Genomic DNA, 23,910 nt, shown 5'->3' with positions numbered 1-23,910 from the left:
GTTTTAGTAGTAGCAAACATCAAACCAGGTATCATCCTTCAAGGATGCATTTCTCCACATTCCACATCACAGTTAAACTGGGAGAAGAAGTGTCAGTCTAAAAAGATATAGAGATAGAGATAGATATATGCATACATACATATATACATACATATACATATGCATATAAATGTGTGTATGTGTATATGTAATATATACACGTAATATATAATAGATATAGATATAATATATATCTGTCAGTATATAAAATAGATATCTATCAGTATATATATAGTATATACACATAATATATAATATACATAGATATAGATATAATATATAGTTTAGAAAAATAGCATGCCATTACTGTATTGGTATCTTATATTACTCTCATTCCTTCCTCATTTAGTAATGGATGACATTTTACTTAATTCTTCTCTTCTGCCTAATACAGAAATCCTGGAAGATTGATTATTTAGTCAGTGATTAATGATTCAATTAGCAATGAAGCTTGATTCATTTGGAATTTCAAATTATGTACATCCACTTTCTAAACAGTTAATTTTCTGTGTGATCTATTGTTATACAATTAAAAAGTTATTAGAGAAATACAAACTTTAAAAAAAAATCTGCTGCTAAATATAAATCCTAAAGACATTTCTATTGAAGGCAATGAATTTTATAGTTATCCTTCAAATATAACTGTGAAGTAGCTTTGTCCATTAAATTAGATAGCAATTAAAAGCCTACAATTTTCTTCATAGAAATCATAATAGAATTTCAGAAACAACACAAGCATATAATCTAATGACCTCAGTATTATTCTAGGTGGATTGTTTTGGTGACAAGGGTAAAACCAATGTAAAATAAATGTATAGGTAAATGTAATTGCTTGTTAGTTTTTTTTATGACTTTAACCTTGGGCATATGATGTCTGACAAATTTCTGAATACACAATCTTTTCTTACTTTATCAGTTGCAGTATTTCATCCATTTTAGCTTATCTAATGTCATTAGGTAAGCCCACAAATCTAGTTAAGTTATCCTTTAAATCAAAAAAGTTTACTTAAAAGTAATCACTTATAAAGTGTCAGAGGCTGAATGATAGGCAAACTATTTCCAAAATATTCTACAATTATTTATTTTGAAACATATGTAAATGTGCTTGTACCTGTGAGTGTGATGTATATATTTATATCTGTGTGTATAATATATGTATGTATGTGTGTGTGTGTATTTCTAAAGGAACCTGAGAGTTTTTTTTAACACATCTAGTTTCTTTAAAAAAAAAAAAAGGATTTACTCTTTTTTTCCAAAAAAATTGTCAACAAAAAAATACTTTCTGAAATGAAGGATAATAAATAATTGCTTTTCCTCACAGCTGTCCCAATGATAAATAGCTTTGTTCTTCTAACAACTGAAAGAAATCTGGTGAACATCAGGGTGGAGAAAGGCCAGGTCATCCCAAAATTTCATGCATTTTTCAGTGGCATGTTTCCAGACTCCAAGATTTATACAAGGCTTGCTTCCCAATCTTATTTTCTTCAAGTGAATCTGGGATTTCAACTGAGACTATGATGTCCATACTTTTTTGATTTTACATTGTTATGTGCCTAAATATTATTCAGGGTGCAAAGAATTGTCTTTATGGTCAAGTGTAGGGATATTCAAAGTCCAGTTAGTACTATGGATTGACATATGGGGTACATATTTGGGGGAAATTAGAAGTCCTTGCACCATAATTCCTTTGAGTTTTTTCAAAATAATGCACTACATATACCACGTCAATCCAAAGCCTTGTCTATTTTCAGTCTGTTTATTCTTGCATTTTCTCTCTATTACTGAGTAACTATGGAGATGAGTTGTTTTTTTTCCTTCAAAATTCAAAGGGAGAAAATTAGGTTAAAATTATTTGAAAAAAATTATCTATTCTTGAGCAGGAAGTGTCTGTCTTTTACTTCTGTAACGCTAATGCTTGGCAAAATATGTGATACACAGTAGGCACATGATAATGCTTGCTACTTGACATACCATTGACCTAATGCAACTTGGCATACTCCAGGCACCTTGTTAGGTATATTTTGTTTGTTTGTTTTTGTTGACCTGTAAATCTTCCAATGTAAGGTTCTTTCAACCTGGAAAAGGGTAGCAAAGGTGGATTTCCAAACGTCTTTCACCATGTGAACATCTCCAGAAAGGGCTGGTGGAAGACTAGCTCTATAAATGGTTATTAAACAAGTAAGTCTAAACTTACAAATGGAATATTATCTCATCAAATCACTCACTCAGTCAAAAATATTTCCAGTACTTCCTCTACTGGTGCAGATTGCAACCCCTTATTATTGGCAATTTTTGTCTGTGACCTTGTAAGAAGCCTTCATAAAAGAGCTAAGGTTCCAATATGGCCTTTAGGATATCCATTACACTGTCTCATTCTAACAAATATCTATAAGCACCTACTATGTGCAAAACACTATGCTAGGTACAAAAGTGAGACAGCAGTGATTCTCAAAGAGTTTACATCATACAAGAGAGAAAGAGCCTACTTACAAATTTATAGATTAATAATAATAATAATTATGTATATATACATGTAATAAATATGTAAATGTAAAAGCCTACCATGACACAGGGGCACTAAGAACTGAAGAAATCATGAAAGATATGTAAGAAATAATGCTTGAGTTGATCCTTGAAGGGACCTTTCTCAGCCTCAGTTTCCTCATCTGTAAATGGAGATAATAGCACCTCCCTCACAGGGTTGTCGTGAGGATCAAATGAGATAATATACGTAAAGCAACATGCAAACACTAAAGCACTATAGAAATATTAACTATAATTATTAAGTTACTTATGAAATATAAATAACCCATTGATAACCCATACTGAACTGTCTTTTCTACAGTTACAGAAAAAGTGATATTCTTAATACTCATTAAGTATAAGTACATCACCTCTTCCCTTGATCTCATTCTTTCTCACCCCTTCTAAATTCCCAAAGACTCTAAATGTATTATACTATGATCCCTCTCTCAAATATATTTTTTTCATCATCATTGTCTTCTTCTTATCTGTCCCTAGACATACTCAGGTCTCCCCAGTCCCAACATATTCAGGGGAATGCTAGTAAATGTTTAACAACCAGCTTTGCAAATTGTATATGCACATATGTAATATATGTATATATGTACACACATATGTATATAATATTATATATGTGCATGTGAATGGCATAGTTTTAAATTCACTCTGCATTATTATCATTTTATCTATCACTTTTAAGAGTCTAGCCTCTAAGACTATCAACAACATAATAAATCACACTCTGTTTTGTAACTTTTTATAGATTTCTGAGGTGTAAACATTCACATTGAAAATTTAACACACAGCACTAGAAGTTAGCTCCAGCATGTCCCTGACCCAATCCAATGAAAGCCTTTCTTTGACTCTTCTGCCCCATCCATTTACCAGCCCATATCTCTTCTCCCTTTCTTTACTAAATTTCTTGAGGAAAGTTGTATCGGATGATTCTACTTTCTCACTCACCACTCTATGGTAAGGACTCACTCATACCAACGACCTCCAGAATGCCAACTCCATTAACCACTTCCTGGTCCTTATCCTCCTTTTCTTCTGCATTTGACACTACTGATCACTCTCTTCTACTATATACCCTCACTTCCTTTGGCTTCAGGGACAACATTCTCTCCTGGTGTTCTTCCTACCTTCCTAACCACTTCTCCATCTCCTGTCCATGGATCTCTTACCTTTCCTCTCTATACTCTCTCCCTTACTAGTCTCCTTGATTCCCATAGCTTCAACTCTCATCTAGTCCAATGACCCTCCAAAAACCATCCCTAGTCAATACCTCTTCTCTGAACTCCAGATATGCATTTGTACCTATCTTCAAGAGCCCTTAATTAGCTATATCACTAATACCTCAAATTCAATACGTTCAAATCTGGACTTCTTGCCTTTTCTCTTAAGCTTGTTCTTCCATTTCCTTCAGTGTTTATATCCCATCTGTTATCAGTTTCTATCCATCTTAGCTCTTCAACATCTTTATAATCTTTCTCTTCCCTTCTTATCCCATTGCCATCTTCCTAATATAGACTTTCATTTTCACTTTCCTGTAATACTGTAATAGCTTCTTAACAGGTCATAGAAATGTAGATTTAGAGCGGGATCTTTGCAGATTATGTAGTCCAACCCATGCACCTCCTAAACACTCTCTCTCTCTCTCTACATATATATACATATATATATATATACATATATATATATATACACATACACACACACACACACACACACATACTCTCTCTCTCTCTCTTTCCTTTAATCTATACTTCAAAACCAGGATTCCATGTCATTTCCCAAACATTTCCAAACCATGCCATCTGTACTCTCACCATTCACCTTAAACCTCCCTCACTGGAACCTGGATTTTGCCCCCTGGGACTCTACAACCTGATAAATGAGTTATTTTCCTTTTTCTTGCCCAGAATTAGGCCTCTACATCACTTCCTCGCCATATCCTCAGCACTTAGCTTCTTTCCCTTAAAGGCTTAATAAATGTTTGTTCACTGACTGATTGTAGTCTTCTCCCATTAAAATATAAATTTCTTGAAATACAGAAATTGTCTTTCTTGCTATTATTCATATTCACAGCACTGGCACAATGCCTAGAACTACGAGAGCTTGACTGACCTGCCCAGGGTTATGCTGCCATTGTAGGTCAGAGGAGGAGCTTGAACCCCGGTCTTCCTAGTTTCAAGGCTCCTCTCTATCCAATGCCCCAGGGTTGACCTGACAGTTTAAAAACCCACAGCCATGTGGAGAAATCACGACGATCTCATTTATCGTTCAGAACCTTTAAGATTCCATCTGCAATACTTGAATTCAATTCAGCCCCTATTTATTAAGCGCTTACTTTGGGCTAAGTACTGAGGCCATTATAAAGTTTAGCCAGGATGCATTCCTGCTCTCACAGAGCTGAGACATGAAATCGATTTAAAACAACTTTAGTAAAAAGGAGAAAACATGTCATATCCTGTTAACACACCACTCAAATTGTTCACAGTGAAAAAAAAATTGGCATTTCTTATGTCTCTTGGAAATCCCATTTATTTATTTATATATGCTGACAGTGTTCTTTGGTATCTTTTCTCTAAAGCCCATCTTAAGATGTTATCATTCCAAAGTGAATTCCTGAAGATTAGACCTAGAAACCCCCAGCACAATACTCGAACTGGCCTTTCTAAACATGATCCCAGTCTTCTCAGATATGTTTTTTTGGAGGGAGGAAGGGAGGCAGGGTGGAATCCAGACCTAGGATTTCATCAGAATGGAAACTCCCTCTATCCATGGAATTTTGAAAGCTTTCTGTAACTTTGAGTCTTTGGGAATTGTTTAGGTCGTTGAGGTTAAAAGACCTATCCAGTCTCAAAACCTTTCTACAAATTTAGATTGAAAAAATAGTCTTCTTTTTTTAATCTCAACATGAAGATCATTGTTACATGGAGCTCTCCTGTGAGGAAAACTCTCCAATCATGCAGATTAGAACCTGTTCTGTAACTTACAGGTTTTCTTCTCTCAGAGGATAACTTTTCCACCACCATTCTTAGGCCTTTCAAAGATTTATTACCTAATATTTAGACAGGCCTTTGAAAGTTAATTGGAAGCACTGAAAAATTCAGTGACTTGCCCTGCATCACAAGCCAGGATATATTAGAGATGAAGATTAAACCCAGGTCATCCTGATCCTGAGATCAGACCCTCTCCCCACTACTCTGGACTACCTATCTATAGAACTAAAATTATAGTAGCGTCTTCTCTTTCCCTATGATGGCAGGAATTTGATACCAAAACTGTTCTCAAACATCTAAACTATTAATATGTGCTTAAGTTTAAAATAAAATCTTTTTTTATTTATAAATTATAATTAGATTATATTTCAAAAGTGAATAGTTTTGACATACATGACATTTTCCATGGGAAAGACTTGGTGTAATAAGCAGCTACAATAAGAATTCCTCCAGGCAAGAGGTTACAGAGAAGGTTCCACCTTGAATTTGTAGAGGGACTTTCCTCATTTGGAGGTTCTCTAAATCAATGAAAGCACAGGTCTAGTTCCTATTGCTAGAATTACTAGCAGTAAGATGTCCATATATTGTAGTCATGTTGACAGGATAGCTCCTTTTGAAATTCACACAATGAAACTGAAGAATATGATGTTCAACACAATATGGCTTTTTAATGAACTATATATTAGGTATGTGATGGGGTCCATAACCATCTCAGAGTTGATTTTATGTTCCACAATGTGTGAGGGTGCAGATAGATAGTTTTTTTAATGTTTACATTTATATTTATATATTTATATTTTCCCCCTTTGAAACAGGTATTCTAATCATGAAAATTGGAAGCTCATTGCTCTAAATGATTTAATTTCAAAGAACTGATTTCAATAAACCATGATTTTTTCTCCAAGGTATATGGAATAAGTGCTGAATTTGGAAACACGTGATCTGCATTAAAATCCCAGATCTGCCCCCTTACTAAATGTGGAATTTGGGGCAAGTCACCTAACTTAGGGAGGCCTTAGTTCCCTCATTAGTAAAATGAAGACAGAATGGTTTCTGAGGTTCCTCCTAACTCAGCCTATGATAAGGTCACTACCCTGTTATACTGTCTTGTCTTTCTGTTTTATTCCTCCCTTTTCATAATTGTCTCTTTTTCAAATCTGTCTTTTCCATTAAATCCTACTCATCATTGGTAATTTTCTTCCAATTGTTTTTTTTTCCAAAATGTCAACTTTTATCTATAAAACATGGCTTACTATGGTATTTTTCTTCCTTTTCTATAGTAGTCTTTTACTAATGTCATTTTTGGCTGGAGGAAGAGGAGATGAGTTGGGTACAATAATTCAAGACAAGGACAAGATTTCATTCCTCCTACGGGTCAGTTGATTTCAAAATTTTGTCAGTCCCTGATGGATCTTCTAATCCCACCCAAGAGATGTATTTAAAGGTTGAACTGGGGCAGTATATGGAATATACTGGGTGGATTTAGCAATCATCTTTATTACTAAAAACAAATAATTCAGAGCTAGTAATAGTGAGTTAATAATTATAATATAACATAATAATTAATAATAATGCCATCTTCATAGGGATAAGAGTAGGGACTAGACTCGTCATTTCATTGGTATAAGAAACTCCTGGGTTAGGAAAGTGCCTCTACTAATGCAGAGTCAGGATCTTCTCTTCAACTTATGGTCAAGTATTAGAACACTGAAAAGTTAAGTAACTTGCCTGGAGTCACACAGAAAATATGTATTAGAATAAGACTTGAACCTCGGTCTTCCAGGCTCAAAGATTAGCATTCTTGCCATTATATCACATTGTCTCTCTATCATCTATTTACAGGAAGAATATTATCTTATTTCCTCTATGCAAAGACTTGAGGGAATCATTATTATATTATTATTAATAATAGTTATTATATAGTTATATATTTGTATGTTGTTTATTACATATGTGTATTATATAATTATTAACAATATTATATTATTATATTGTATTCTTATTATAATTATATCTTAATGAGAATTGCATTAACCACCAACATGGGATAATGGGTTTAAATCTGGAAGGAATTGTAGAGACTATTAAATCTGCCTCTCTCCTATTTTACAGTGTAGAAAACTGAGGCACAGATGGGTTAAGTGACTTGCCAAGGATTATAACTAAACTAGTAAGTCTCTGAGGCAGGATTTGAACCCAACTTCCAGTTCCAATTTTAATGTCCTATCCACTACACAATGAATGTATTTGCCTCTAGCTTACATACAAGCGTAAATGTTGCTTTTTTTTTCCTTTTTCATATAGATAAAAAGGGAATAAATTTTAAAAGTTCAGTTCATTGTTGGAGACTAAAGTTGATGAAAGTGGATTTTGATTTTTTTATTTATTTTTTCACCAATAACATAGTTTTAAACCAATCAATTGGCTCAACTTGTAGCCATATGATCACGGCTCAAGAGCTAAAAAGAAGCTCAGTGGCCCCTGAGTGCCACCCCTTCACTTTACAGATGAGGAAACAGAGGCTCAGAGAGCTGAAGTCATTTCCTCCAAGTCAAATATATAGTGTCAGAGATAGGTTTTGAACCAGAGTCCAGAGAAGTATTCTTTCCATTGTACCATTTCTACAAGTCATTGTTTTTGGCTTTAAAAAGTGAGTTTAGGATCCAAAAAAGGAAAAAATATACATATATGGATATTTATGAATATATTTATGGATATATATGCATATATATAGATATATACATATGTGTATATAAGTATATGCATATATTTGTGTTTATATTATATTATATATGTGTATATTCAGATAGATAGATAGATAGATAGATAGATGATCTGTGTTTTCCATATAGTATATGTTAAATTTTCAAGTTTTCACACCTTTCTCTTCAAAAAGTGTTCTCTGTTGGAGAGAGGATAACTTTAAGGGATTCTTTAGGAATGTACAGATAAGGTACTACATCAATTGCTTTCCTTTTGGGAAATATATGAACATGCTAGCCAAAAGTCTTTATACCCAAAAGTGAGGGAACTGCTAGGAAGGCTCTTATCCTTTTAAAAATATGATTATGTTTATGATATTTGTAATTTTAGTATCTGTAATGGAGCACCCAGGTGATATGACTGATGTTTATAAGGTTAGTTATTTTAATATTCATCATTCTTTTGGATGGCCATCATAGAATAAATAAAGTCAACACGAGGTCTTGGATGAGATTGTCAATCAGACTTTAATTCTATGAATTCAATATGATTTCTTAAGAATACTTAGTCATCACTTGAGGCAATGGACCATGTTGTGATAGAGAGCTGACTTCAAAGTCAAGAAAAGTTGAAAATGAGTCCCATCTTAGATACAAAGTGATTATGAAGAAGTCTTAATCTTTCAGTGTCCCAGACAAGTCTCTAAAACATTAAGTTGAAGAGAAGTTGTCATTCTACAGTGGGAGAGGGAGTTTTCAGAGTTCCCTATTCTGATGAAATCATAGGCGTGGTTTAAAACAAAAAAGAAGCTATCTATAACTACAGCTATTGAGACGGAGAGAGAGAGAGACAGAAAGACAGAGACACAGAGACACAGAGACAGAGATAATAGAAAGAAAGAAACAGAGAGGGATAGATGGAGAGGGATACAGACCGACAGAAACAGACACAGAATGGCAGATTGAGACAGGGACAGAGACACAGAGAATCAATCATCTCAGCCTCTACTCTCTTCTTTCTACATAAAAGTCTACAAAGTACAAGTAAGAAACAGAATGGTAAAGCCAATGGAGGCACATAGACTTGGGTTCAAGCCCTACCTTTAACACATCAGTTAACAAGTATTTATTAAATTCCTCCTATGCCAAGCACTATGCTTGAGGCAAATATCTACAACCATACATTGCAGGTGATTGTACAGTCTTCACTACTGAGGAGAGTGTCCCCTCTACCAGTATGTTCCCCCAACATCACACTGTCCCCCTCCTTATCCCCAAAACAAAAGAAATTTGAGAATTTTTTCCCCTTTTAATCAGACTTCTAGGGAACAGATGAAATGTGGGAAAATAACTCATCTTTATAAACACTGCCATGGCTTTCCCAAATCCTTTAACTGTGTGCCATCCTACAACATTTTTATTATGTGTTCCTGTGAATGACTTGGTGTTTTTTAATGATGTGGAATTGGAAGGCCATCCCAGAATGCTTTTATCAGGCACTGAGCTTTGAAAATATTTGTCATGTAAACAGTCAGACTTAGTTCAGGGCAAGTTTTTTTTTTTTTTTTTTTTTTCTGAAGTTCACAAATGACTGGCCAGATCTCTCTTGGTTCCAGTATGTGGGGTCATGGAAGTAATTGATGTCTTTATAGGTTTAACTTGCTTAGGAGAAAATAGACCTTAGTTTGGAGGAAAATTTGAGAATACTGTTGGAATACTTAACATTTCTTACCAGATGTCATTCTAAAGTTATTAACACTCAAAACTGGCCAAGAAGATTCAAATGTAAGAAGCAGCTGTAGGCAGTGAGCTTGAGAGTGAGAGGACATTAGTTCAAATCCCAGTTTTGCCACTTATTCTCTCTGAGCCTCAGTTTCTTTATTTGTAAAATAAAAGGCTTGGACTAGCAGGTCTCTAAGATACATCCCAGCTTTAAACATATGATCCTATGAACTGGATTTGGGTCTTGGTTCTTCCACTAAATACCAATGTCACCTTGGGAAAGTCACTTAACATTTTTTCTCTTTTTTTTGTGTAGGACCAAATAACAACTTATGTATTAGTAATATTCATATTATGTATTAGTGATATCATTGTAGATTATAGGATAAAATCATATGACTGTCCATTATAGAGAATTATATTCCATTAACCCTGGAGCTGGTGATTACAGGATCAACACTCCTCACCCCTATGAATCACTGTCACTATTTCAGTGGGACCTTTCCTTTCATTCACCATTTCTTTATTTCCTAGGGCACTGCTGAACAAAACACCAGATATTTGATTTCCAATTGAAAGGTCCATTGAGGTGGCAGGTAGAAGGTCTTTATCGAAATATCCTGCAGTTAATAGCTTAAAAGCCTGCTGACAAAGTGGCTATGACTGATGGGCATACCCCTCCACCAACTAGAGAGTTTCCCCCACTTCTGGTGTTAACCAACGACGAAATCGTTCTGTCTCATTCTCTTTTTGGTGCTCTTATAAATATATAAAAATAGCTAGCATCCAAGGGGAGGGGTTCTTGATCAGGAGAATGATCTTGGACCCAATTAATTAGGAACTTCCAGACTCCCTAAGAAATTAACTAATCATGAAAAAAATGCCTATTGACTCGACTCAACTTCTCTCAGCCTTAGTTTTTTCATCTATAAAATGGGGATGAAAATAGCAATTACTTCATAGCATTATTGTGAAGATAAAATGAAATAATATTTGCAAAATGATTTGTAAACATTAATGCACTCTAGAAATGTTAGATATTATTAATATGCACCTCAAATATAAGCCCATATTTTGATATTTCAGCAGTTTTAATATAATTTTATAATGTATATTTAAATTATGTTTAATGACTTTTCTTCACTATTGACTTCCTGGGATAAGCAAGTCCTGAAATATTTGTTCCATTGAATCAAAAGCTTGAGACAAGGGAAACTGTTAGTAGTATTTTTTATTTTAATTTATAGCTACCGACTCAGATGTTCTCCATGCAAATAACAAATTATCAAACACCTTGTCCTTAAAGGTGAAATGGATCTTAGAGGGTCTTAATTTTACAAATAAGGAAATGAAGGCCAAGAAAAAAATGATTTGCTCCAGGGAACATAAGTATCAAACAACAAAGCCAGAACTCAAACCTAGGTCATAGGATTCGTGAAGATAGAATTAGATCATATTTGTAAGGTGCTTTGCAGACCTTAAAATGTTATCTAACAGCTAGCTATTATTATTGTTGTAATTTATTGAAAACTGAGATGAATTTTAGAGGTCATCTAACCCAAGCCCTTCATCTTACAAATGAGGAGACTGAGGCCAAATGAGCATCGGAATCAAGATTTGAAACACGGTCTTCTGACATGGTACAGTGTGTAGAGCACTGGGCTTGGAGTCAGGAAAATGCCGCTTCATGAGATCAAATCTGGTCTCAGATACTTATTAGCTGTGTGACCCTGGGCAAGTCACTTAACCCTGTTTGCCTCAGTTCCTTCATCTGTAAAATGAGTTGGAGGAGGAAACGGCAAAACATTCCAAGATCTTTGCCAAGAAAACCCCAGATGGGGTCATGAAGAGTTGTACATGAATGAAACAACAGAATAAATTATGACTCCAGAGCTCACTCAACTTCTCACTTTCCCATAGCTGCTTCTTCCTAATCATCATCCATTTGGCTAATGTTGGATTTCTATAATGTGAAGCTGAAAGTTAACAAGGTACTTAGAATAGAGGAATTTCGGATGAACTTACCCAAATCAGAACACTGAACAACTCGAAGGTGGCACTGGCAACGGAAAGGGCAGACTGGCCCCAATGGTTCTAGCTCAAAAATGCGGTCGGTGGGACCTACTCCAGAGGCCTCATCCTCGAGCATAAAGTCAAATAAGCCCGTTTGAAATGGTTTGGCCCAGCAAACTGGTACAAGAAGGAGGAAGATGATAGTAGATTTCATGGTTTATTTCATTGATTTTTCAGGAGCAGAGAACCTACGGACCAAATGAAAGGGTTAGAACAAGACAGAGCAGCATCATCACAGAATAGTTCCATCTGCAATATCCCATCATGGATGCAAAATGTCCAAAAAATAGCAAGACAAGTGTCTGCTTTGGCATTAGTTAATAGAATATTAAATTTTTGTTCATAGATCAATCAATGAATATTTATTAAATCCTTTTTTATGTAACAAGCATGGTACTATGGACTGTGGCTACAAATGCAATGAAAAGAAACCCTATTTGAAAAAAAGTATACATTCTAGAATAAAAGGGAAATTATTGGCACATTTCCATAGCATGCAATAGGAAGGGGGGGAAAGGGAATAGAAATATGATTTAAAACTGTTTGTTCCCAGTGTAGGTGTGAAATAAGATCATATAGCTTCCATACCTTCTAACCCAGAAATCCCACTGCCAGGCAAAGGAGACTAAAAGAAAGGCTTAATGTACACCAATATAATTAGTAACACTTTTTTGGAGGTAAAATGTAGTCTAGTTATGGCATAGACCCCCCTGGCATAGACCTTCATTCTTGGTCCTTGGACAACACTCTTAGCCCACTAGTATTTATGTTGGCAGGTCTAGGATTCTCAGAGGAAGGAATATCTGTCAGGCCTAAGGACAATCATTATGTTGGGATTTTTCTACTGCTAAGCCCCTACTGGTATGTTCACCATTTACACCACATCAGTCACCGTGATACCATTAACTCAAATATAAAAGACTTACTAAATAATAAGATAAAAGCAATGTCATATTTAATCAATAGATCAAAGAAAGAATAATCATATAATTTATTCAATTGAATGCCAGAACAGGAATATTATTAAAGTTCTCCCATAAAACTAGGTTGCACTCCTTCATCAATGTACAACGTACAGAAACTTAGCAGGTAGGCACATAAATAGGGAAATGCATGGACCTGGGCCTACTGAAACTTTGGACTACAGACTGCAATGTCTTTGGTTTCTTCAGGAACAATCTTCCCTACTTGAAGCCACTTCTGTAATCACTGCTCCCTTTCTGGTCCTTACCAGTCTCTTGATAGGCAAGACCACTCCTCTTCTGCTCACAAGATGATGAATCAGTGACAGCTCTTTTCCCTCATTGCCACCCTTAACAGATTACTAAGAAAAAAATGTTATGTTCTTTCAGTGACATGCTCCTCAAATCTAAAAATGGCAGAAGATTCTGCTTTGTTCAATCAGCTCCAATTCCCTTCTCGCAGGAAAGTCCAGCTCACAGCAAAATAAATACAAACTTTCTCCCTCTTAAACAAGGCAGGTCAGTAGAAAACAAAAAGACATCTGTGGAAAGTTTCCTTTCTTTCAACTGTACATGACACTAGATAGCAATAAGACCCAATAGATCTTCCCACAACAAGATCAATTCCCTTCCAATAAGCTTGCAGCAGTGGCTTAAGCCTTTCTCCAGTTAAGCAAAGCAATAATTCTCTTTCAGTCAGCTGAAGAGTTATCTGTTTCATCTGGAAATTTTTGGTATCTTTTGTACTCCGAGACAGCTAACTCCCCTATTCCTAGAGCAGTTTCCTCCTCCTCCTCCTCCTCCTCCTCCTCCTCCTCCTCCTCCTCCTCCTCTTTCTTCTTCTTCTTCTCCTTCTTCTCCTCCTTCTCCTCCTCCTCCTCCTTCTCCATTTCCTCCTTCGCCTCTTTATTTTCCTACTTCTTCCTTTTCTCATCTCTCTCCTTTTCTCCTTCATGTTCTTCGTTTTTAAAAATCACCTTAATTACCCTATTCAAAAGGAATTCATAAAAATAGTACACAGTAGTTTTAAATACCACTTTTTCTTCTTATAATCCCCTTCTAACCGGATATAAAAAGAGACTTTACCAGGCAGAAACAGTGTTTGTCCTTCCGACGGTATTGTTAGCAGTGCTTTTGATTTTCAACAATGATTACAGTTTTTCTGCTGCAACTTGAACACTCTTCTAAGAGAAAATTTTTTTAAAAAAAAACCCAAAAGACTGATATGTGGGCCTCACATATGTCTGAAGAATGATTTGGGGCAAATTACTTCCCTCTAATAAGAGGTATCAAAAGTTACATTAACTTTAGAAAAATAAAATTACATTTACCAGATTCTAATTGCAAAATTCCTATTTAATCAAAGGTTAAAACTAGTTTAATAATGCACTCCTATTAGAAAATTAAATAAAACATTGTAACTTGCCACATCTATTTTTTTCTTAAAATATAATTTGTCTTCAAAAGGAATAGTGATGATGCCTTCACATTCTTTAAGTGTCAGAATTAGTGGATATTTTGCGACCTTTGGTCTGATCACTTCAATAACCTAAAAAATATATTCCATATTACTGTCAATAGTTGAGGTTTGTCTCTAAAAGTTCAACAAAAATACTTTTCCAGTCTTCTCTTTACTCTTGTTTTTGCATTCAAAACTCCTACTCCACTCTGGTCTTTTCATTGGAAATGCTTAAAAGTTTTCTACTCCATTAAGATTTATAACTTCTTTGGTTTGTTTCATTTTTCCCCTGTAGAATTATATTTAGCATTTCAGGCTACTTTATTTGTTGCTTATAATCCAAAATCCATTGCTTTTTGGAACATTTAATTCCAAACTCTCCTTTCAATTTTGTAAAACCTGCCAGCTCTTGTGCAATCCTAACTGTGGTTCCTTTGCATTCTTGGGACTTTTCATTTTTTTTCTTCAGTTTATAAGTAGATTCTTTCTACTTTTACTTTGCACTCTTTTTCTAATAGATCTGGACAGTTGGAGTGGTTCTCATGGTTTTTAAGAAGCTCAATAATTCTTTTTTTAAATAAGTTTTTATTGATATTGTCTATCTTTTATATGATCCTAATTTTCCCCAGTATCCCTCCTCTCCCCCCTCCCAGAAGGGACATTTTATATTAAAAATATATAATTTTTAAGAAAAAAAGAAGAAAATGATCAGAATAACTTTCAACAGTTGAAAAAGTGTGAAAATATGTGTAATGTTTAACATCTATGGACCTCACTCCTCCTTGAAAGGGTGGGTTGGGAGTGTCTCCATATATATACATACATACACACACACACACACACATATCTTCTTTTAAGTCACAATCGATCTTTAAAATTTTGCAATACCAGTTATTTTCAAATTATCCCTCCTGGATATGTTTTAGAGCAGTTGATTTTTATCTAAATATCTTATATTTTATTTCATTTTGTGAATCTTTTATTTCTATTTTGTTTTCCTTTCTGTCTCATAAAGTCATTGATTTGTCTGGTATATTCTAGTTTTCAAGGAATCTATTACTTGAGTGAGGATAACCAGTTTGTTTGTTTTCTAGGATATTTATTCTATATCTTTCCTACAAAACATTTATTTTATTTAAAAATACTTTGCTTTATTTCTTGTAGGTATTTCTGTAGTGTTTATAGAAAATCCATTTTTTCCCCTTTGAGTTTCTATTGACAGTTGTTTTGACGTTACTCTCTCCTAGACCAAATTTTGGGGCATTTTTGGAACTAACATATATGTAGCAGATTGATCTAGTTTTGTGTCACAGCCAGACTCCACCTGCACAGTACTTTTGAGTGGGACATTTGGCTCTGCTTCATTTCATCTTAAGTCATCTGGGTTCCTGCACTGATCTTTACCTCCTGATGTTTGCTCCCAACCCTGAATCTTAAAGAATCAGACCACTACATTTCAGGGCTCTCTATGGCATCTCACAATGTGGTTCCAGGGACCTCAGATCTAAAAGGGCTGGGATCTCTTCAACTGAGGGCATCCATTAGCAAAGGCATGCCACACTGGTTGCTGGTGCCCTGGTTATTACAATGTCCCAGCTGTGGGTTTTCAACCACTCTGGCATTTTCTTGGGATACCTTCTATCCTGAATGCCCAAAACCTATATGTTTCTCTGATTCATCTCTGATTATACTAGGAGATATCATCAGGGTTGTTTGCTAGTACCTGTTGGGACTAAGCTACTGTATGACTCTTTTTTCTTCTTTGCAATCCTGAGGTGGAAGAAGTCACTTATTATTGTTTCTCATCTAATTCCTTGATCATTATTTGCCCTAGTGAGGTTTTTAATTTTCATTTGCCATTGTGTGGGGTCTAAGATGCCTGCTTCTATTCAAATTGCCATCTTGGCCAGACATTTTTCTGCTAGGTTCTTAATGACCTCTAATGCCTCGAATCAGAGACTGCTGATAGTCAGTTACTCAGCTTTACTACGTGAAGGAAAAATCAAGAAATGCATCTTTCTGCCAGGTATGAGTTCAGCAGTCCTCATATAATCTTCCCATGGTCCCCAAACAGTTACTTCATTCATAATTTTGTCAATTAAAAACTTTAAAATTTGAATACAGTTACATATAAATGAGCTAATTGGATATAATGCCCTGTGGACACTATCACTTCAGTCTGTTATGCTTTGAAATAGATTCTCTCAGTACATTCATCTGAGAAGCACTTCTCTACATAGTCCTCAGAGCCTGTGTCTCACCTCCACATTTACCTGAGAAATTATGAATTTTATCAGTTTTCAATGAAAAAATGTTCATTTTCTGCCATTTTCAATGCCCAAGCTATTCATATGTAAAAGGTACAATACCGTATAAAAGAAATGGAAACAAAATAGGTAACCACTATAAAGATTTTAGAGAATCATGGGAAGAGTTATATAAACTGATGCAGAGATAAGAAAGCAAACTCAGGAAAAATATACACAATAAATACTACCATGATAATTGAAACAATGACAAAAAAAACACAATGAAACTAAAGGCTATGTAATTATAATTACCAAGACTAGTCCCAAAGAAGAGATCAGAAAATGAACCTCCTTCCATCTTTGCAGCGGTGAAGCATTACATATACTGTCAGATTCAGTTAATGTTGTAGAAATGCTTTGTTTTCCCTCTTTGATATAGAGATTTTTCTCTAGGTAGGAGATGATGAATTGAGGAGTGAAAGTGATAAACAAATTTAAAATGTCAAGATATGAAAAAGCTCTTTGCTTAATGAGTCATTTGTAGATGAAATAACTTACGCCTAAATCATGTGGAGGGGGAGGGGGAGATTCTAGTAGTCAAACTATATAAATTATACTAAAGTCACAGAATCACAGAAAAGTGAAATGGAAAGAAATTTGGAAAATGGAAATTACCACGGAGGTAATATAATCCAACATTCTCATTTTTGTACACAGAAGCAAACTGATGCCAAGGAAGGCTAAGTAACTTACACAAAGTCATACAGATAGTAGGAATCAGAGCCAAGATTTAAATGTATATACTTTGATTCCAAATTCATCATTCTTTCCCCTACCATGATGCTGAGGCCCATAGAGTTCATGTGACTTAAATTTTTTCAACCACGTATTGACTAAACCCAAGATTCAATTCACTCAAGTCATTTTATTCTTTTGATTCAGTTGACCATGAGTTCAATTTAAAAGCTAGGTGCTTAGTGACTGATGATTGAGTAGATTAGATGGATAAATTAGATTAATCGATAGATTAATTAGATTGGATTGATTTTAGATTGAGAATCATATTGATAGATAGATAAAGGAAAGAGAGGAGGTAGATAGATAAATAGATAGATAGGTAGATAGATAGATATTAGGTGGGATAGAAAAAATGGTAGTAGAAAGATAGCTAGATTTAGAGTCAACTAAGAAACTGGGTTCTGCCACTTATTACCTTTATGACTTTGGAAAAACTGCATAAACTTTCTGGGTCTTAGTTATCTTATCTACTAAATGAGGTTGATGGGCTAGATGGATTTTAAGAGAGAGAGAGAGAGAGAGAATAAATAGATCTATAGATTATATTAAGCTATTTATGTCGACTGAAAAGAAATCTGCAAAATGATCAGAGTACAAAAGTGGTGGTGTGCAAAAAATGGTGGATTTCAAACTAGAGAATCTGGGTTTTCATCCTGTATCTGCTACTTTTGACCTTGGGCAGATTTCTTGATGGTTCTTTTCCTCATCTATACACTGGACTAACTCTGTGAGATCCTTACTATAGCCCTTTCACTTGCTTCTTTCCTCAGTATCTAATTTCTGAGGGAGGTATATTTCAACAATAAAAACACATATTGGTTTTAGTGAGTTTTGTTTCTCGATTTTGTCTTTTTAAAATGAATTGATCTGTTGGATGGTTAGTTGATTGAGTGACGCGTTTGGCCATTTTTCGACTGCATAGATATTTAATTCATTTTTCAAAACTGCCTATGAATATGGATCCAGTTATACAATTGGGCACATTCTTTGCTAATCTTGAATATTGACCATGTCATCTCTGTACTCAATATACTATCTTAGCTATTGTGAAAATGGCAAAGTTGCAACATGGAGGGTTTTGCCCCAGATGTAATTGATGCTTGGTTGACTAGCTTGATGAAATTATTTACTGACTTAATCAGTCAAATTTTAAAAATAAATTAAATAATACCCATTTTAAAAGTTTAAGCTTTTGGATATAGCAATTGATTTTTTTCCCCAAATGCTCTAAGAACCAGTGACAGATATTAGAAAAAACAGCTGTTTTTCTCATCTGGTTTTTACTCTACATTCCAAAGATTTGCCTAAGAGCAGCAAATCCTTACCTTAAGGTAAAGAGTTACTTTGAATGGATAGTCCAGTGACTTTCTTCCTATGCTAAACTTGCTGATTTCCCAATATTGTTTGGACATCTGGAAATCTTTACCTTAAAGCCAATGGAAAAGGCACAAGTTTATCTTAATTTCTCATACTTGATTCTTTGTTTATACTGATTATTATATTTCTAATGCATCATACAAATAATAAATATCCATTACTGTCCTTTTTCAAGCTACAAAGTTGGATGCTTATTTAACCTGTCATTAATCAATTCCATGTTAATATACATCCTCTTAAAATCCATTTTTTCTCTTTATTTATAATATTGCCTTTAAAGACCTACCCTATTGTTTGGCAGCTTTCTCTAGGACAAAATTATAGGGAGTGATTTTCAGTCTGCTATGTTAGAACTCAGAGATTAGGTTTACCACAAGTTTGCTGGGTTTGCATATTTTAATTCTCCATAACTTTGGAAGGAAATTCAAACTAAGAACTTGCAGTTTTAATAAACTACATTAGTAGCCCAGACAAAATATCATATAACCATATTTATTTATTCATTTTTAAATTACATATGTAATGCTATATGTTATAGGATAAATGATATAAATTATATAGCAAATATGAAATATTATATTGATTTATTTCAGAAACAAATATCCATAGGTGGTTACCTTCCCCAAAAGCAACGTGGAGCAGTGGAAAGAACAAGAGATTTGAAGGCAGAGGACCTCAGTTCAATGTTGGCTCCCACTTACTGTTACCTTGGGCAAGTCATTGAATCTCTCCCGGCCTCTTTAAATTTGCTCATGTGTAAAATAGGGATATTGGAATAGATAACCTGTCAGGTCCCTTCCAGCTGTGATCTTATGATCTTAGGTCTATGGAACCAAGAATGGGGATTTTTTGTGTGTGTTCTAATGTATTCTTGTGCCCATTTTCCCGCAATTTAATACTGAAAAGCCTCTCATTTGCCTCATAATCCATATCAGTTTGCTAAGTATCTTTGCTTTGTTTTGTAGAACCTTCCATGGATTGATTATTTACTTACTCCAATGCCTCAAATGATACTTTCCAAATAGTTTACACCTGTACCTTGCATGTAGCTTCATAAAGTCTTGTTGAATTTAAACTGTCCTGAATTCAGGGTACAGTGTGGGGATTGGGATATAGATCTTAGAATTACTAGAAATGTCATCAAATTTCCTGCTAAAATTACTTTCACTTACTAGTGGCATTTGGATACCTATAGGAACAGCATCTTGGAATAATGACTCATTATCTAGTTGGGTACGCCTAATCGTTACTCAATCTGCTAGAAGTCCCATATGCTATGTGGTTCTTAAGGTGGTACAATTGAGGGGGAAAATACAATAAGAAGAAATCATGGCCTATGTGTTTACATTTCATTTAGTAAGCTTACCATTATTATGACATTAACAAAGACATGCTGAGCAACCTTATTTGCTCTTGACTTATAAAAGGAGAGCTGTTTCTATTTAAACATCCTGAACCTAATCTAAGTAAAAAGAATATCAATATAATTTATCTGGCATCTTACCCCTCTGCTTTGGCCTGCCAATTAAATAGGCAATGGGCATGGAAATTGAATATACTAGCAAGATTCTTATTTTCCACTGATTTTCAGGGACCAAATTAAATTAGTTTTATGTCATCAGAATAACTCCTGTTTTCCCAAGTTGCTACAGAAGTGCTGTTTTATCTGCTTCACTGAGAAGAAGGTCTCTGTGATGTCATTTATGCCTATAGTATCGATATCAAAGTGGGCTTGACCAGAGAATTTAATACTCAGATGGAGATAAGTGAAACAATAAACACATGGAGAAAAGGGGGTTTGGGGAAGGGGAATAAAAACTTCCAGCTCCAGATCAATTCACAGGATCAGAAATAAAGCAAAGCAATTAAAATTAAGGAAATCAAAACACTTATCCATAAGTAGGTTAGCTATAGAAGTCTCTTGGCTATGGTTTAGCTCAAAATAATCAGGGGAAGAAAAAAGCCACAGGCATCCACAGCCCTGAGATCCCACTTTGCTGGAGGTCATCATGTTACCATCTCTAAAAAATGATGGGGAAAAATAAACCACACATTTTGACTTCATAGTGAATTTGTGTTATAAAATAGCCACGTCCCCATTTAAAATATCAAGCAGTCACTGCGTATTTTGTCCACAGAATCCCACTTCCATGCATGCAAACTGTTGAGATTAAAAGTTCAGAGGCATGGTGTTCTGTGAATCTTTCCATCTTTCACCCAAAGAATCAGCCTCCTTTACCGATGATCTGCCCTTTGTTTGCCAGGGTTTCAGATCTATACACTAAATCTTTACGACTATACTCCCTCCCCTTCCCTCCCCTTCATGGTAACTTTATTCAGAAGCTTAAGAAGTGCTAAAAGTCAGCTAAGAATCAGTAGAAGGAGAAATAAGCAAATAAACAGAAACAACAACCAAAAGAACCCAGAATTAGTAATCCTGCTAGACTTGGCATAACTCAGAAACATTTCCCTGTAAACATGAGTGAAAGTCAAAACATTTCATTACCAATATTCATGCAGAAAGGCAGATATTCATTGTAAGAAAGAAAGTCATCTGTGTTTAGAAACATCCATTCGAGAAGCAAAACTTAAAAAAAAAAAACATGCAAACACCAAGACAAAGTCTACAAGCTCTTAAAAATGTCTTCTCCAACTTCGGTTCTCAAGCAAGTAAGAAAATGTAGCTTTCAACCTGGCTCCAAGTATTCTAGTTCTTCTATCCCCATCCCTCCCCCAATTCATGCCTTTTGCTCCCGACCGACCGAAGGTTTATTAGTCTGCAGCAGCCTGCGGGACACTTACTGAAAACCATACCTTTTCATCCAGGGCTTTGTCACAGGAGCCCTCAAAAGCTGAGATGTAATTACACTAAATATTCAACCCAGGCAGGGGAAAAAAAGTTTGCAGGTGTGGAGAGGAGGAGGAAGAGGAGGAGGAGGGGGGAAGGTTACTGCACTGTGACTGTCACTTGGTGGAAAACCTTCTTTCTTCTTTCTACTCCATAGCCCAGTTAGGAGGAGGAAGAAAAAAAAAAAAAGGTTTCCCTCAATGAACACAATCCAGGCTGACACCCACATTAGATCATATGGTAATGATATGTCTCCTGTATTGTAGCCAGAAACTTTATCGGGCTTTTTTTTTTTTTCATTTGCTTTATTTCTTTTTCATCTGTTTAGCATCCTGAACTGTTTGTGCTGAAAAGTTGAACAACTTGGCTTGTGATTCATCTTACTTAGTAGATTCATTTCCTTTAAGTAAAAAAAAAAAAGATTTTAACTGAAGAATTGGCTTTATTTCCCCCACATCTTTTCCTTCTATCCCGGTTTATAAGTCACATTTATCAGCCTGAAAGAAGGACTTTTCCCCCCTTATTCATAATAACTGGAAGCCTAGCAGATAGTGCAACATTCATCTTGTACTTATCCTAAATGTGTCCTGCATCAAATATGTGCGTAACCTTCAGTTTTAAAAAAAAATACTCAATCTTCTATTGCTTCACTTTGCCATTTTTTTTATTTTTTATTTTTTTTTAACAGAAACTGAAGTATTACCTCTTAAATGCTAAGGGGGCATTTTTATATATTTTGAGTGGTTACCTAAAGGATCCTGGAAGGAAGCCAGAGTTTTATATGAAAAGCCTGTCACTTATTATTTTCATTACTCAAATTATTCTGACATTTATGACCAGAAATGTTTCGTAGAAAACAACACAGCTTTAAAAGTGCATCCCCCTCCTTCCCTCTAGCCCTTGCCTCCCCAATGTAAAAAGCACAATAGATCTAACGTCATCCTTGTTCAAAAAAAAAATCATCTAGCTGTGAGCACCAGGATTGTTATAGAGCATACATATCCTAGGAGCTGATCACATGTCACTCAGTGGCTGGGGAGGTGGGTTAGAAGAGAATGTAGTTATTATTTTTTTAAATGAATCCAGAACTTTGTTCAGACTTAGATACAGATATCCAGGAGCTTTCCAAACAGCAGAAAAGGGAGAAAAGAATCCAAATCTCCAAGAAGATGTTTACTTAGCCCCTGAGAAGCACTGAGAACATTAGTAACAACTCCCTGGTTCCAAATGCTTTGAGTTTTCTCTTTAAAGTTTGAAAAGTTCACATCTTTGTGTTTTGACTTGCATCTTTCTGCCTGCCCCTAGGCTGTGACCAGGTGCAAACCTGAAGTAAATTTCTTTGAAACATGAAAGGATGTACCCTTCTTGTCCTCTAAGACATTCCCCACCACCAACATGAAAGAAACAGAGACAGAGATGAAGACAGAGACAGGGAGATAGAGAAAGACAGAGGGGAGGCACTCTACAATATCCTGCTAGAACATGGTAGAATTAAACTCAAGTGGGGAGGAGATGCAGGTGGGGTGGGTTTCTAACATTTTATATTTATATTCTCTCTTTTTAGATTCCTGTGTACATACCACCCTGCCACCCAGAAGAAAGTAGCAGAGCTGCCCTCCCCGCCCCCCTACCTTGGTCCTTCTCAAATTGTTTTCTATACCCCTTTGTGTATTTGGATTGTTGTTAGCTATGTATCAGTATTTCCTGTGCCAACATATTTACCATCTATAAGGGCCTAGAAAGAGATAGGTTTTCGTTGGCTTGAGGCAGAATTGAAGACTGAGTGAAAAATTTAGCATCTCAAAGAGTTATCTAGTCCCATCCCTGTACCCCCACATTCCCTTCTCTGGCAACATGTAACTTCAAGCTTTCTCACTAACAAAAAGTGCTTTCAAGAAGGGGAAAAAATTAATGACAGTATGTGATAGGTCTGTGAAAGAATTGAGAGATCATCTAGACCAACAATCTCATTATAAAGAGGAGGAAACTGAGATCCATGGAGGCAAAGTGGTTCAACCCAGGCCACACAGATAGAAGATAATGGAATCAGAATCCTAACAGGATGCAGTCTGATTCCCACGGGGAGGAGAGGGGTGGAGTAGAACAATCCGATGGGTTTGTCACTTAGCAAGAATAAACACTTGGTATCCATT

At 35.4% G+C, this 23,910-nt stretch overlaps 1 protein-coding gene across 3 annotated transcripts in view; it reads right to left on the bottom strand.

The window, feature by feature from the left end:
* Positions 1-21,935, bottom strand: part of DCN (decorin) — a 53,514-nt gene extending 31,579 nt beyond the window's left edge. The window contains exons 1-2 of one of the 3 annotated variants that reach the window (XM_027842478.1): positions 21,712-21,935; positions 12,017-12,252 (exon numbers count right to left, since the gene is read on the bottom strand). In XM_027842478.1, the coding sequence (XP_027698279.1) occupies positions 12,017-12,218 (202 nt within the window). In that variant the 5' untranslated portion in view covers positions 12,219-12,252; positions 21,712-21,935. Of the gene's footprint in view, positions 1-12,016; positions 12,253-13,295; positions 13,318-21,711 lie in introns of those variants that run through there. The other 2 variants (XM_027842476.1, XM_027842479.1) reach the window with 2 other exon arrangements.
* Positions 21,936-23,910: the final 1,975 nt, after the last annotated feature.

Source organism: Vombatus ursinus, unplaced genomic scaffold (genome assembly GCF_900497805.2).
Source record: "Vombatus ursinus unplaced genomic scaffold, bare-nosed wombat genome assembly UNPS02014874.1, whole genome shotgun sequence".
Lineage (NCBI taxonomy): Eukaryota > Metazoa > Chordata > Mammalia > Diprotodontia > Vombatidae > Vombatus > Vombatus ursinus.
This window is presented reverse-complemented; position numbering and strand designations above follow the sequence as displayed.